Source organism: Oncorhynchus nerka, linkage group LG15 (genome assembly GCF_034236695.1).
Source record: "Oncorhynchus nerka isolate Pitt River linkage group LG15, Oner_Uvic_2.0, whole genome shotgun sequence".
Taxonomy (NCBI): Eukaryota; Metazoa; Chordata; class Actinopteri; order Salmoniformes; family Salmonidae; genus Oncorhynchus; species Oncorhynchus nerka.
Window position 1 is genome coordinate 50,953,431 of NC_088410.1, and position 13,419 is coordinate 50,966,849.

The window sequence follows — 13,419 nt, forward strand, 5'->3', positions numbered from 1 at the left end:
TACCTGATGCTTAAAGATAGTGAGGGAGAAATGAGTCTCCAGCTTAAGTGATTTTTGCAATTCGTTCCAGTCATTGGCAGCCGAGAACTGGAAGGAAAGGTGGCCAAATGAGGAGTTTGCTTTGGGAGTGACCAGTGAAATATATCTGCTGGAGCGCGTGCTACTGGTGGGTGCTGCTATGGTGACCAGTGAGCTGAGAAGGCGGGGCTTTACCTAGTAAGGACTTATAGATGACCTGGAGCCAGTGGGCTTGGCGACGATTATAAAGTGAGGGCCCGCCAACGAGAGCATACAGGTCGCAGTGGTGGGTAGTATATGGGGCTTTCGTGACAAAACAGATGGCACTGTTATAGACTGCATCCAATTTGCTGAGTAGAGTGGTGGAGGCTATTTTGTAAATTACATTGCCGAAGTCAAGGATCGGTAGGATGGTCAGTTTTACGAGGGCATGTTTGGCAGCATGAGTGAAGGATGCTTTGTTGCGAAATAGGAAGCCGATTTCTAGATTTAATTTTGGATTGGAGATGAATATTTAATGTGACTCTGGAAGGAGAGTTTACAGTCTAACCAGACACCTAGGTATTTGTAGTTGTCCACATATTGTAAGTCAGAACCGTCCAGAGAAGTGATGCTGGGCAGGCGGGCATGTGCGGGCAGCGATCGGTTGAAGAGCATGCATTTAGTTTTACTTGCATTTAAGAGCAGTGGAGGCTACGGAAGGAGAGTTGTATGGTTAGTTAACACAGTGTCCAAAGAAGGGCCAGGAGTATATAGAATGGAGTCGTCTGCGTAGAGGTGGATCAGAGAATCACCAGTCACAAGAGCGACATTATTGATGTATACAGAGAAGAGTCGACCCTAGAATTGAACCCTGTGGCACCCCCATAGAGACTGCCAGAGGTCCGGACAACAGGCCCTCCGATTTGACACATTGAACTCTATCTGAGAAATAGTTGGTGAACCAGGAGAGGCAGTCATTTGAGAAACCAAGGCTATTGAGTCTGCCGATAAGTTCCTAACTTCCCCGAAAAGTTGCATATCGCGGGGGCTATTAGATGCTAATGGTTCTGCATTTTTTGAATGGGGAATGCCTATTTAAGATGGTTAGGAATGCACTTTCAAAGAATAACCAGGCATCCTCTACTGACGGAATCAGGTCAGTATCTTTACAGGATACCCGGGTCAGGTTGATTAGAAAGGCCTACTCGCTCAAGTGTTTTAGGGAGCGTTTGACTGTGATGAGGGGTAGTCGTTTGCCCGCGGACCCATTACGGACGCAGGCAATGAGGCAGTGATCGCTGTGAACCTGGTGGAAGACAATAGAGGTGTATTTAGAGGACCCGTTGGTCAGGATGATATCTATGAGGGTGCAGTACAAACTCTGAACTACTTATGGCTTAGATCCCGCTACCGGGATCGATATGACAACAACCAGTGAAAGTGCAGGGCGCCAAATTTAAACAACAGAAATCTCATAATTAAAATTCCTCAAACACTTTACACCTTTTTAAATATAAACTTGTTGTTAATCCCACCACAGTGTCCGATTTCAAAAAGGCTTTACGACGAAAGCACACCAAACGATTATGTTAGGTCAGTACCTAGTTACAGAAAAACACAGCCATTTTTCCAGCCAAAGAGAGGAGTCACAAAAAGCAGAATTAGAGATAAAAAAAAAGCTTTACCAAAAAAGCACACCATGCAATAATCTGAGTACGGCGCTTAGACACTAAAACAAGCCATACAGATATCCGCCATGTTGTGGAGTCAGTAAAAGTCAGAAATAGCGTTGTAAATATTCACTTACCTTTGATCTTCATCAGAATGCACTCCCAGGAATCCCAGTTCCACAATAAATGTTTGTTTTGTTCGATAAAGTCCATTTATGTCCAAATACCTCCTTTTTGTTCGCGCCTTGAGTTCACAAATTCAAATTCACAATGCGCAGGTCAGACGAAAAGTCAAAAAATTCCATTACAGTTCGTAGAAACATGTCAAACGATGTAAAGAATCAATCTTTAGGATGTTTTTAACATAAATCTCCAATAATGTTTCAACCGGAGAATTACTTTGTCTTTAGAAATGCAATGGCACGCAGGTCGCTCTCACGGGAGCACGCGTGATCAGCTCATGCCAGACACCTGATTGAAAGAGCTCTCATTCTCCCCTCCTTCATAGTAGAAGCATGAAACAAGGTTCTAAAGACTGTTGACATCTAGTGGAAGCCTTAGGAAGTGCAATATGACCCCATAGACACTGTATATTCGATAGGCAATGAGTTGAAAAACTACAAACCTCAGATTTCCCACTTCCTGGTTGGATTTTGTCTCAGGTTTTTGCCTGCAATATGAGTTATGTTATACTCACAGACATCATTCAAACAGTTTTAGAAACTTCCGAGTGTTTTGTATCCAAATCTACTAATAATATGCATATCTTAGCTTCTGGGCCTGAGTTGCAGGCAGTTTACTCTGGGCACCTTATTCATTCAAGCTACTCAATACTGCCCCCCAGCCATAACATTTACATTACATTTAAGTCATTTAGCAGACGCTCTTATCCAGAGCGACTTACAAATTGGTGCATTCACCTTATGACATCCAGTGGAACAGCCACTTTACAATAGTGCATCTAAATCTTTTAAGGGAGGGGGTGAGAAGGATTACTTTATCCTATCCTAGGTATTCCTTAAAGAGGTGGGGTTTCAGGTGTCTCCGGAAGGTGGTGATTGACTCCGCTGTCCTGGCGTCGTGAGGGAGTTTGTTCCACCATTGGGGGGCCAGAGCAGCGAACAGTTTTGACTGGGCTGAGCGGGAACTGTACTTCCTCAGTGGTAGGGAGGCGAGCAGGCCAGAGGTGGATGAACGCAGTGCCCTTGTTTGGGTGTAGGGCCTGATCAGAGCCTGGAGGTACTGAGGTGCCGTTCCCCTCACAGCTCCGTAGGCAAGCACCATGGTCTTGTAGCGGATGCGAGCTTCAACTGGAAGCCAGTGGAGAGAGCGGAGGAGCGGGGTGACGTGAGAGAACTTGGGAAGGTTGAACACCAGACGGGCTGCGGCTTTCTGGATGAGTTGTAGGGGCTTAATGGCACAGGCAGGGAGCCCAGCCAACAGCGAGTTGCAGTAATCCAGACGGGAGATGACAAGTGCCTGGATTAGGACCTGCGCCGCTTCCTGTGTGAGGCAGGGTCGTACTCTGCGGATGTTGTAGAGCATGAACCTACAGGAACGGGCCACCGCCTTGATGTTAGTTGAGAACGACAGGGTGTTGTCCAGGATCACGCCAAGGTTCTTAGCGCTCTGGGAGGAGGACACAATGGAGTTGTCAACCGTGATGGCGAGATCATGGAACGGGCAGTCCTTCCCTGGGAGGAAGAGCAGCTCCGTCTTGCCGAGGTTCAGCTTGAGGTGGTGATCCGTCATCCATAAGACGTTAATGTATAGTATATGAAAGTGATGCTACGAAAATGATTCTTTCACCTTATCAGGCTCACTCTGACTGACAAATCCCTGCCTATTACTGTGATTAAAAAGAGCATATGAAACATTGTTTTTCATTAGACCTACCTGTGCGCCTTCCTTTAAGCACCTCTGTTCGAACACCTCTCCTGTCCTTGATCCATCCCACATACAGCCATTTGCGGATCTTTTCAGTGTCCATGTGAAAGATAGTTAAATGTGAGGTTGGAAAATGTTTAACACCCATATGAAATAAAGGCCTGCAAAGATTACGGACACAGGCAATGAGGCAGTGATCGCTGAGATCCTGGTTGAAGACAGCAGAGGTGTATTTAGAGGGCAGATTGGTCAGGCTGATATCTATGAGGGTGTCGTGTTTACGGATTTGGGATTGTACCTGGGAGGTTCCTTGATAATTTGTGTGAGAAAATGAGTTCATCTAGTTTAGATTGTAGGAATGCTGGGGTGTTAAGCATATCCCAGTTTAGGTCACCTAACAGTACAAACTCTGAAACTAAATGGGGGGCAATTAATTCACATATGGTGTCCAGGGCACAGCTGGGGGCTGAAGGGGGTCTATAACAAGTGACAACAGTGAGAGACTTATTTCTGGAATGGTGGATTTTTAATAGTAGAAGCTCGAACTGTTTGGGCACAGACCTGTATAGCATGACAGAACTCTGTAGGCTATCTCTGCAGTAGATTGCAACTCCACCCCCTTTGGCAGTTCTATCTCGGCGGAAAAGTTGTAGTTGGGGATGGAAATTTCAGATTTTGTTTTTTCTTCCTTAGCCAGGATTCAGACACGGCTAGGACATTAGGGTTAGTGGAGTGTGCTAAAGCAGTGAATTAAACAAATTTAGGGAGGAGGCTTCTGATGTTAACATGCATTGCATTTCAGGTAAAACAACAACCCAATGTTTATATCCCAGGACAAATTAGCTAGCAACAGCAGGCTAGCGAGCTAAATTGCCATAAATGTTTAATGCTTTTCGACCTGTCCCCAAATGTAATATAATTGGTTGTTTGTTTTGATATTTCATCCTGCGTGTCCTGATCGTGTCTGGTGTGGGGGTACAAAATCAACATGCGCGCATCTGGTTTGGTCAGCATGTAAGCCTGTTGTTCACTCTATGGACTTGTATTGTGATTTGTTAATTATAGAACTCCCCCTCAATAAACCAGAACATGTTTACCCAAACGGGGAGTGTTGCATAGTCCAATTCCTTTTAATTTGTGAGTAGGCCTATATTCCTTGCCAAACATTCATCACTCCAGAGCACAATGTTACCCCTGCTGTAGTGTTTCAATCAGTGAAATACTAGAGGATATTTGCTGAGTAACTATTTGGCCCTGAACTTGCCGAACTGATTTTTCCACATGTAGTGATGGAGTACTTGGGGGGTGGTGTCCTGGGGGAGAAGTTACAAAGCCAGAGGAGTAGCAGCGTCTTCATCACAGTGGGGTGCTTATTTGGTTTGGTTTATAGCAGAGTTTCAGCCACTCACTGTTCTACGGCTTGAATGTCATATGTTGATTTGATTCCTGAGTAGCACTGCTCCAGTTTTCATCTGCACAGTGTGACTGCTAAGGAATTGCCTGAAAAGTGGCCATTATGTGTGAAACAAGTGTTGGAAAGCTCTTCACACTTCAGTTGTCAACGACAATAGTTTGATTTTCAAGGAATTTGATCATATGCCAAGAATGTATAACTTGCTTCACTAAAGTTAACTTTACCTTGTTTCAACTCAAGACATGACTATCCGTCTATGTTGGTATTTAAGCTAAGGTAACTGAGCTATAGGTGATATCTCTGCGCTTATCCCCGTCAGTATTATGGAATACGGGAAACACGTTACATATTCGGAAGGATGCATCCTTAACACTCGCAAACCTAAGTTCTATCGCTATCGGAAACCAAGCCCTGGTGTGCACTCAAACGTCTGTATTATTGTCCTATTGCCTGGGTTGCATTCATTTGGGACAATTTGTATAGTGTTTTAAAAATGGAATATGAAAATGAACTTTCCCAATTGGTAGCGCCTGCTTTGTTAAAACATTTTTTTTATCCTCACTGAATGCATCCATTGGGTCTGATGCCATTGCAAAGCGCTCATCAACCCTGATTCTCACGCTCCTCTCTCATTGCAGTCTATGCCTGGAAGGGGATGACCGACGAGGAGTACGTGTGGTGCATTGAGCAGACCATCTACTGGAAGGACGGCCAGCCCCTCAACATGATCCTGGATGACAGCGGCGACCTCAAGAAGTACCCCATACTGCTGTCAGGTATGGGACCTAGCTATCTCTGACTTACAACTCTCTGGGCCTCAGGCCTTTCATACTGCTAAAATGTAAACCTGAGGTTTGATATTTAGCCAATGCCCCTGCATTTGACTTGTCACAGTTATTTGTCATAATCATTTACCTTATCCGGTCAAGCCTTTGTTGGTTTGCCTTTTTGTTCAGCTGTGTGGCAAGTTAAGTTTGATTTTAGGGTGTGTTGCATCCTGTAAGAGCTTTTAAAGGAATGACTGTTCTATCCAGAGCAAAGTGTGATCCAAGAAGGCGTAGCAGTCGGACGTGTGTTTTGTCTTGTCCCGTCCTGTATAGTGTAAATATAGTTTTTCCTCTTTTTTTTTTTCTGTATATATTTCGTACATATTTTAATCTCACTTCCCAACCACAGGCTGAATATACTCTCCTGCAACCCGCATCACCCAATGTGGTACGGATCTGCTTTTTCTATACTTTAGAATCGGAACCCTCATCAGAAGCTAGCCGCTAACTAGCTACTAGCTAGCCACTGCTAGCGGTCTTCAACGCTAACTAGGACACCAGCGACATCTACCCAAAGCATATCAGACTGCTTTTTCTCTACCACATCTCCGGATTCCTACCGCAAGCTCTGAAGCTTTATACCGGATCATCGTAAATAGCTAGCTGCAATCCGAGTGGCTACTCCTGGCTAACGTCTCTGTCCCAGAGCAAGCACCAGTTAGCCTGGAGCTAGCCTCGAGCTAAGCCCATCTCCCGACTACCCGAAGAGGTCCAAAATACCTAATTTGCCAATTGGCCTGGACCCTCTACTGACCCTCTACTGCCGACACGGAGCCCCGCCGATCCATCACGACTGGTCCGCCGACATAATCGTCCGAGGGGGTTTCAACAGGCTTTTCCGCTGCGACATCGCCAAAGATCCATCTGCTGGCCAAGGCCCGCGAGCTTTCTGAATCGCTGTATCTCCAGCTCACCGCATGAAGAGGAATAAATAAACAGACTCACCCCATCGCGACGTCCCCCAAAGGTTAACTCTCTAGCCCTCGCTATCTCCCTGCTTGCTAATTCGGCCTGCTAACGGCTAGCTTGTCAAGCTCCGGTCCGCTAACTGCTACCTTGTCTAGCTCGGGCCTACGAACTGTTAGCTTGTTAGCACAGGCCTGCTAACCGTCTGTACCACCGCGTCCCAATCACTCTCTGACCCCATTTACTTTCTATCTCTTTTTGATTTTTAATTTGTTTATACCTTCCGGAAACCTGCCTCACCCAATGTGATACGGAATCGCTATTACTTTTACTCTTATTTTTATTTTTATGACACACTCAAGAACCTCCAGACGCTAACCAGCTAACTAGCTACAAGCTAGTTAGTCATTGTTAGTTTAAAAAAAAAAAAAACCTGGATAACACTCGCCAGCCCCCTGCCCATCCACCGCTGCCCCTGACACTGATCTCTTGGCTACATAGCTGACGCACGCTGGACTGTCCATTAATCACGGTACTCCTTTCTGCTTGTTTGTCTTACCTGTCGGCCCCGTTGCCTAGTCAACGCCATTTTACCTGCTGTTTGTTGTGCTAGCGGATTAGCCTCGCCTACTGTTTTTAGCTAGCTTTCCAAATTCAACACCTGTGATTACTGTATGCCTCGCTGTATGTCTCTCTCAGATGTCAATATGCCTTGTATACTGTTGTTCAGGTTAGTTATAATTGTTTTAGTTCACAATGGAGCCCCTAGACCCACTCTGCATACCCCTGTTACCTCCTTTGTCCCACCTCCCACACATGCGGTGACCTCACCCATTACAACCAGCATGTCCAGAGATACAACCTGTCTCATCATCACCCAGTGCCTGGGCTTACCTCCGCTGTACCCGCACCCCACCATACCCTTGTCTGTGCATTATGCCCTGAATATATTCTACCATGCCCAGAAACCTGCTCCTCTTATCCTCTGCCCCCAACGCTCTAGGCGACCAGTTTTGATAGCCTTTAGCCGCACCCTCATACTACTCCTTCTCTGTTCCGCGGGTGATGTGGAGGTAAACCCAGGCCCTGCATGTCCCCAGGTACCCTCATTTGTTGACTTCTGTGATCGAAAAGCCTTGGTTTTATGCATGTCAACATCAGAAGCCTCCTCCCTAAGTTTGTTTTACTCACTGCTTTAGCACACTCTGCTAACCCTGATGTCCTTGCCGTGTCTGAATCCTGGCTCAGGAAGGCCACCAAAAATTCAGAGATTTCCATACCCAACTATAACATCTTCCGTCAAGATAGAACTACCAAAGGGGGCGGAGTTGCAGTCTACTGCAGAGATAGCCTGCAAAGTAATGTCATACTTTCCAGGTCCATACCTAAACAGTTCGAACTACTAATTTTGAAAATTACCCTCTCCAGAAATAAGTCTCTCACTGTTGCCGCCTGCTACCGGCCACCCTCAGCTCCCAGCTGTGCCCTGGACACCATTTGTGAATTGATCGCCCCCATCTAGCTTCAGAGTTTGTTCTGTTAGGTGACCTAAACTGGGATATGCTTAACACCCGGCAGTCCTACAATGTAAGCTAGATGCCCTCAATCTCACTCAAATCATCAAGGAACCCACCAGGTACAACCCTAACTCTGTAAACAAGGGCACCCTCATAGACGTCATCCTGACCAACTGGCCCTCCAAATACACCTCCGCTGTCTTCAACCAGGATCTCAGCGATCACTGCCTCATTGCCTGTATCCGCCACGGAGCCGCAGTCAAACGACCACCCCTCATCACTGTCAAACGCTCCCTAAAACACTTCTGTGAGCAGGCCTTTCTAATCGACCTGGCCCGGGTATCCTGGAAGGACATTGACCTCATCCCGTCAGTTGAGGATGCCTGGTCATTTAAAAGTAACTTCCTCACCATTTTAGATAAGCATGCTCCGTTCAAAAAATGCAGAACCAAGAACAGATACAGCCCTTGGTTCACTCCAGACCTGACTGCCCTCGACCAGCACAAAAACATCCTGTGGCGGACTGCAATAGCATCGAATAGCCCCGTGATATGCAACTGTTCAGGAAGTCAGGAACCAATACACGCAGTCAGTCAGGAAAGCTAAGGCCAGCTTCTTCAGGCAGAAGTTTGCATCCTGTAGCTCCAACTCCAAAAAGTTCTGGGACACTGTGAAGTCCATGGAGAACAAGAGTACCTCCTCCCAGCTGCCCACTGCACTGAGGCTAGGTAACACGGTCTCCACCGATAAATCCACGATTATCGAAAGCTTCAATAAGCACTTCTCAATGGCTGGCCATGCCTTTCGCCTGGCTACTCCAACCTCGGCCAACAGCTCCGCCCCCCCGCAGCTCCTCGCCCAAGCCTCTCCAGGTTCTCCTTTACCCAAATCCAGATAGCAGATGTTCTGAAAGAGCTGCAAAACCTAGACCCGTACAAATCAGCTGGGCTTGACAATCTGGACCTCTATTTCTGAAACTATCTGCCGCCATTGTCGCAACCCCTATTACCAGCCTGTTCAACCTCTCTTTCATATCGTCTGAGATCCCCAAGGATTGGAAAGCTGCCGCAGTCATCCCCCTCTTCAGGGGGAGACACCCTGGACCCAAACTGCTATAGACCTATATCCATCCTGCCCTGCCTATCTAAGGTCTTCGAAAGCCAAGTCAACAAACAGGTCACTGACCATCTCGAATCCCACCGACCTTCTCCGCTGTGCAATCTGGTTTCCGAGCCGGTCACGGGTGCACCTCAGCCACGCTCAAGGTACTAAACGATATCATAACCGCCATCGATAAAAGACAGTACTGTGCAGCCGTCTTCATCGACCTCGCCAAGGCTTTCGACTCTGTCAATCACCATATTCTTATCGGCAGACTCAATAGCCTCGGTTTCTCGGATGACTGCCTTGCCTGGTTCACCAATTACTTTGCAGACAGAGTTCAGTGTGTCAAATCGGAGGGCATGCTGTCCGGTCCTCTGGCAGTCTCTATGGGGGTGCCACAGGGTTCAATTCTCGGGCCGACTCTTTTCTCTGTATATATCAATGATGTTGCTCTTGCTGCGGGCGATTCCCTGATCCACCTCTACGCAGACGACACCATTCTATATACTTTCGGCCCGTCATTGGACACTGTGCTATCTAACCTCCAAACGAGCTTCAATGCCATACAGCACTCCTTCCGTGGCCTCCAACTGCTCTTAAACGCGAGTAAAACCAAATGCATGCTTTTCAACCGATCGCTGCCTGCACCCGCATGCCCGACTAGCATCACCACCCTGGATGGTTCCGACCTTGAATATGTGGACATCTATAAGTACCTAGGTGTCTGGCTAGACTGCAAACTCTCCTTCCAGACTCACATCAAACATCTCCAATCGAAAATCAAATCAAGAGTCGGCTTTCTATTCCGCAACAAAGCCTCCTTCACTCACGCCGCCAAGCTTACCCTAGTAAAACTGACTATCCTACCGATCCTCGATTTCGGCGATGTCATCTACAAAATGGCTTCCAACACTCTACTCAGCAAACTGGATGCAGTCTATCATAGTGCCATCCGTTTTGTCACCAAAGCACCTTATACCACCCACCACTGCGACTTGTATGCTCTAGTCGGCTGGCCCTCGCTACATATTCGTCGCCAGACCCACTGGCTCCAGGTCATCTACAAGTCCATGCTAGGTAAAGCTCCGCCTTATCTCAGTTCACTGGTCACGATGGCAACACCCATCCGTAGCACACGCTCCAGCAGGTGTATCTCACTGATCATCCCTAAAGCCAACACCTCATTTGGCCGCCTTTCGTTCCAGTACTCTGCTGCCTGTGACTGAACGAACTGCAAAAAATCGCTGAAGTTGGAGACTTTTATCTCCCTCACCAACTTCAAACATCAGCTATCCGAGCAGCTAACCGATCGCTGCAGCTGTACATAGTCTATTGGTAAATAGCCCACCCATTTTCACCTACCTCATCCCCATACTGTTTTTATACTGTTTTTTTTATTTATTTATTTACTTTTCTGCTCTTTTGCACACCAATATCTCTACCTGTACATGACCATCTGATCATTTATCACCCCAGTGTTAATCTGCAAAATTGTATTATTCGCCTACCTCCTCATGCCTTTTGCACACATTGTATATAGACTGCCCATTTTTTTTTCTACTGTGTTATTGACTTGTTAATTGCTTACTCCATGTGTAACTCTGTGTTGTCTGTTCACACTGCTATGCTTTATCTTGGCCAGGTCGCAGTTGCAAATGAGAACTTGTTCTCAACTAGCCTACCTGGTTAAATAAAGGTGAAATAAAAAAATAAAAAAAATAAAAAGCATTAAAGGGGAAGTTCAGTATTTAACTTGATGTTTTGTATTGGCTGGGAGACTATTCCATGGTTTCTATTTTCTTTAAACAGCAAAGACACACTTTAGCCAGCAATCTAAATAAATGAGTGATGGGGTAACCGTGCAATGTAAAAGTGGTTTACTTTATGCCCCAATGCGAAACACTAGAGGTATTTTAATAGGCACAGCCTTTCCACACTAGTCCTGTACACTAGTATTCTCAGATCTAATTTAGTGTGGTTCAGCTATGGAAATATGCCTCCCCCAAATTGCAAGGGCGATACTGCTATGATTGTCAGCAGGGCTGTATTTCTCAGTCTTGTACACTAGGTGGCGGCATTACTCCAGAGTCAATACTGAGAACTGCGGATTAATTTAAGGTGCTTGTTACATGCAGTTTAACTTTAAACACAGTCCCTTGGGAATGATGTTCCTAAGGAGGGAAGTCTTGACTCCTGTTTGAAATGTTAACCTGACATTCATATTAGTTCTCTGAGAAGAGAACAGGCTAAGGCCCTGATAATTTTGTGACCTTTATGATGGATGCCATTTAAAAAAAGTGCTAATTAAAGATTGTCAAATTGTCTCCTTTGGGAATCAAGGTGTCTGAGGGGACCACCACAGTGGTGCACAACCTGTACAAGATGATGAAGAACGGCGAGCTCAAGGTCCCAGGTCAATGACTCAGTCACCAAGGTAGACCCCATTATCCTCCCTTAGTAGGGCCATGCTTGACTCATCAGTTCTTAAAGTGCCATAAAATAATGGTACTGTACGTGATCACCCTCCTGAGTAAGAAGCGGTATTGACTCCCTCTCTATAGATCATTTCTCTCTCTCTCCCTCCAGAGCAAGTTCGACAAACTGTATGGCTGCAGAGAGTCTCTGATTGACGGGATCAAGCGGGCCACCGACGTGATGATTGATGGAAAGGTGGCGGTTGTTGCCGGCTACGGTGACGTTGTCAAGGGCTGCATCCAGGCCCTCCGTGGGTTCGGTGCCCGCGTCATCGTCACAGAGGTGGACCCCATCAATGCCCTGCAGGCTGCCGTGGAGGGTCTGGATCCTTTTTAGTTTGATTTATATTGTTATTATATTGTTATGTTGATTGTTATTGTTCAGATTTAATTTACATTCTCAAAATATTATTGGAGATTTGTTATAGGTGTGCGTTCAGTTATCTTGGGTGCCTAGCAAATATGATCTGAATAATTTGTTTTAAGTTGAAGGCCATTTATAATTGCTGTACATAATATGCAAACATTTTCTGTTTGACCCCATGTCATTTGTTCACTGCAGCAGAGGTAGTATCAAGCTCAAGTGTAAAAGCAATGTTATACATTGCTTTTGTGTAGTATTTAATTGGCTCTTGTGATTGTTGTAGGATATGAAGTCACCACCATGGAGGAGGCTTGCAAGGAGGGGAACATCTTTGTGACCACCACTGGCTGTGAGGACATCCTTTTGGGCAAGTAGGTATCATTTTGGAGTCCAGTAGAACACCATGCAACCCATGTTAAACACTGTCTGATCAGAAGTACACGCAGTCAAGTTGGGCTAACCCCATTTAATCGCTTGTTTGGGCAACAGGCTGTTGCACGAGCAGTCGCAAATAGATTGTTTTTGTTCATGGCACACAAGACACCTGTCTGATTTGCTCCTGTCTCTTTGGACTAAGCCATTGTGGAGGCCACGGGGATGACACTGTCCAATAAGAAGAGTGTGGCTAAGTTGCACAAGGTATGTCTCTCTCAGAATTCGTTCTCCCGCCATTTTGTCCACATTCATTGTTTCATAACTTAATTGTGTGAATTGTTTGCCCTTTTATTGTTAGTCTATCAATTCCCCATTACATAGATCACCAGTAGTACATTGTTTCATTCCATTTATGAGTTCTCAATTTATTCATGATATTTACTTTTGGAGCGCTCCTGTCAATGTTGAGTAAGGACATGGACCTGATTACGCATATAGAAGTAGGTCTATGCCACCTGGCCTGCACGCAAGTGTAGACCTATATGTTTGCACAATTGGGGCATCTGTCTTAACTCAAGACCACTAATGACCAGTGGCGCTTCTTAAAGTAATTTTTTCTTCACTTCAAACCACAAGTAAACAAAGTCTGTTTATAGAATCAATTGATAATGACAGTAGTTCAATGTACTTGAGCAATATTTCCATCTCTCTCCCTTTTGATAACCACTGCATGAAAGGGGGAAAATGTCATGCTCTGATCCAGGTGAAACGCCATAAAATACCTGATTTACTTCTTATCCCTTGCACAAATAGCCTACAGCTGTGTCTGCCCTGAGCTCACTGGATACGAGGGCCTAGAATATTTTATACAATGCTGCACG

At 45.7% G+C, this 13,419-nt stretch overlaps 1 protein-coding gene across 1 annotated transcript; it reads left to right on the top strand.

The window, feature by feature from the left end:
• The first annotated feature begins 4,846 nt into the window (after window positions 1-4,846).
• On the top strand, window positions 4,847-12,848 carry ahcy (adenosylhomocysteinase). The gene is given in 8 exon segments (XM_065000713.1): window positions 4,847-4,934; window positions 5,610-5,747; window positions 5,928-5,938; window positions 11,666-11,736; window positions 11,738-11,759; window positions 11,912-12,119; window positions 12,447-12,534; window positions 12,741-12,848. Coding segments are annotated over 8 exon segments (663 nt in total). The 3' UTR covers window positions 12,778-12,848.
• Window positions 12,849-13,419: the final 571 nt, after the last annotated feature.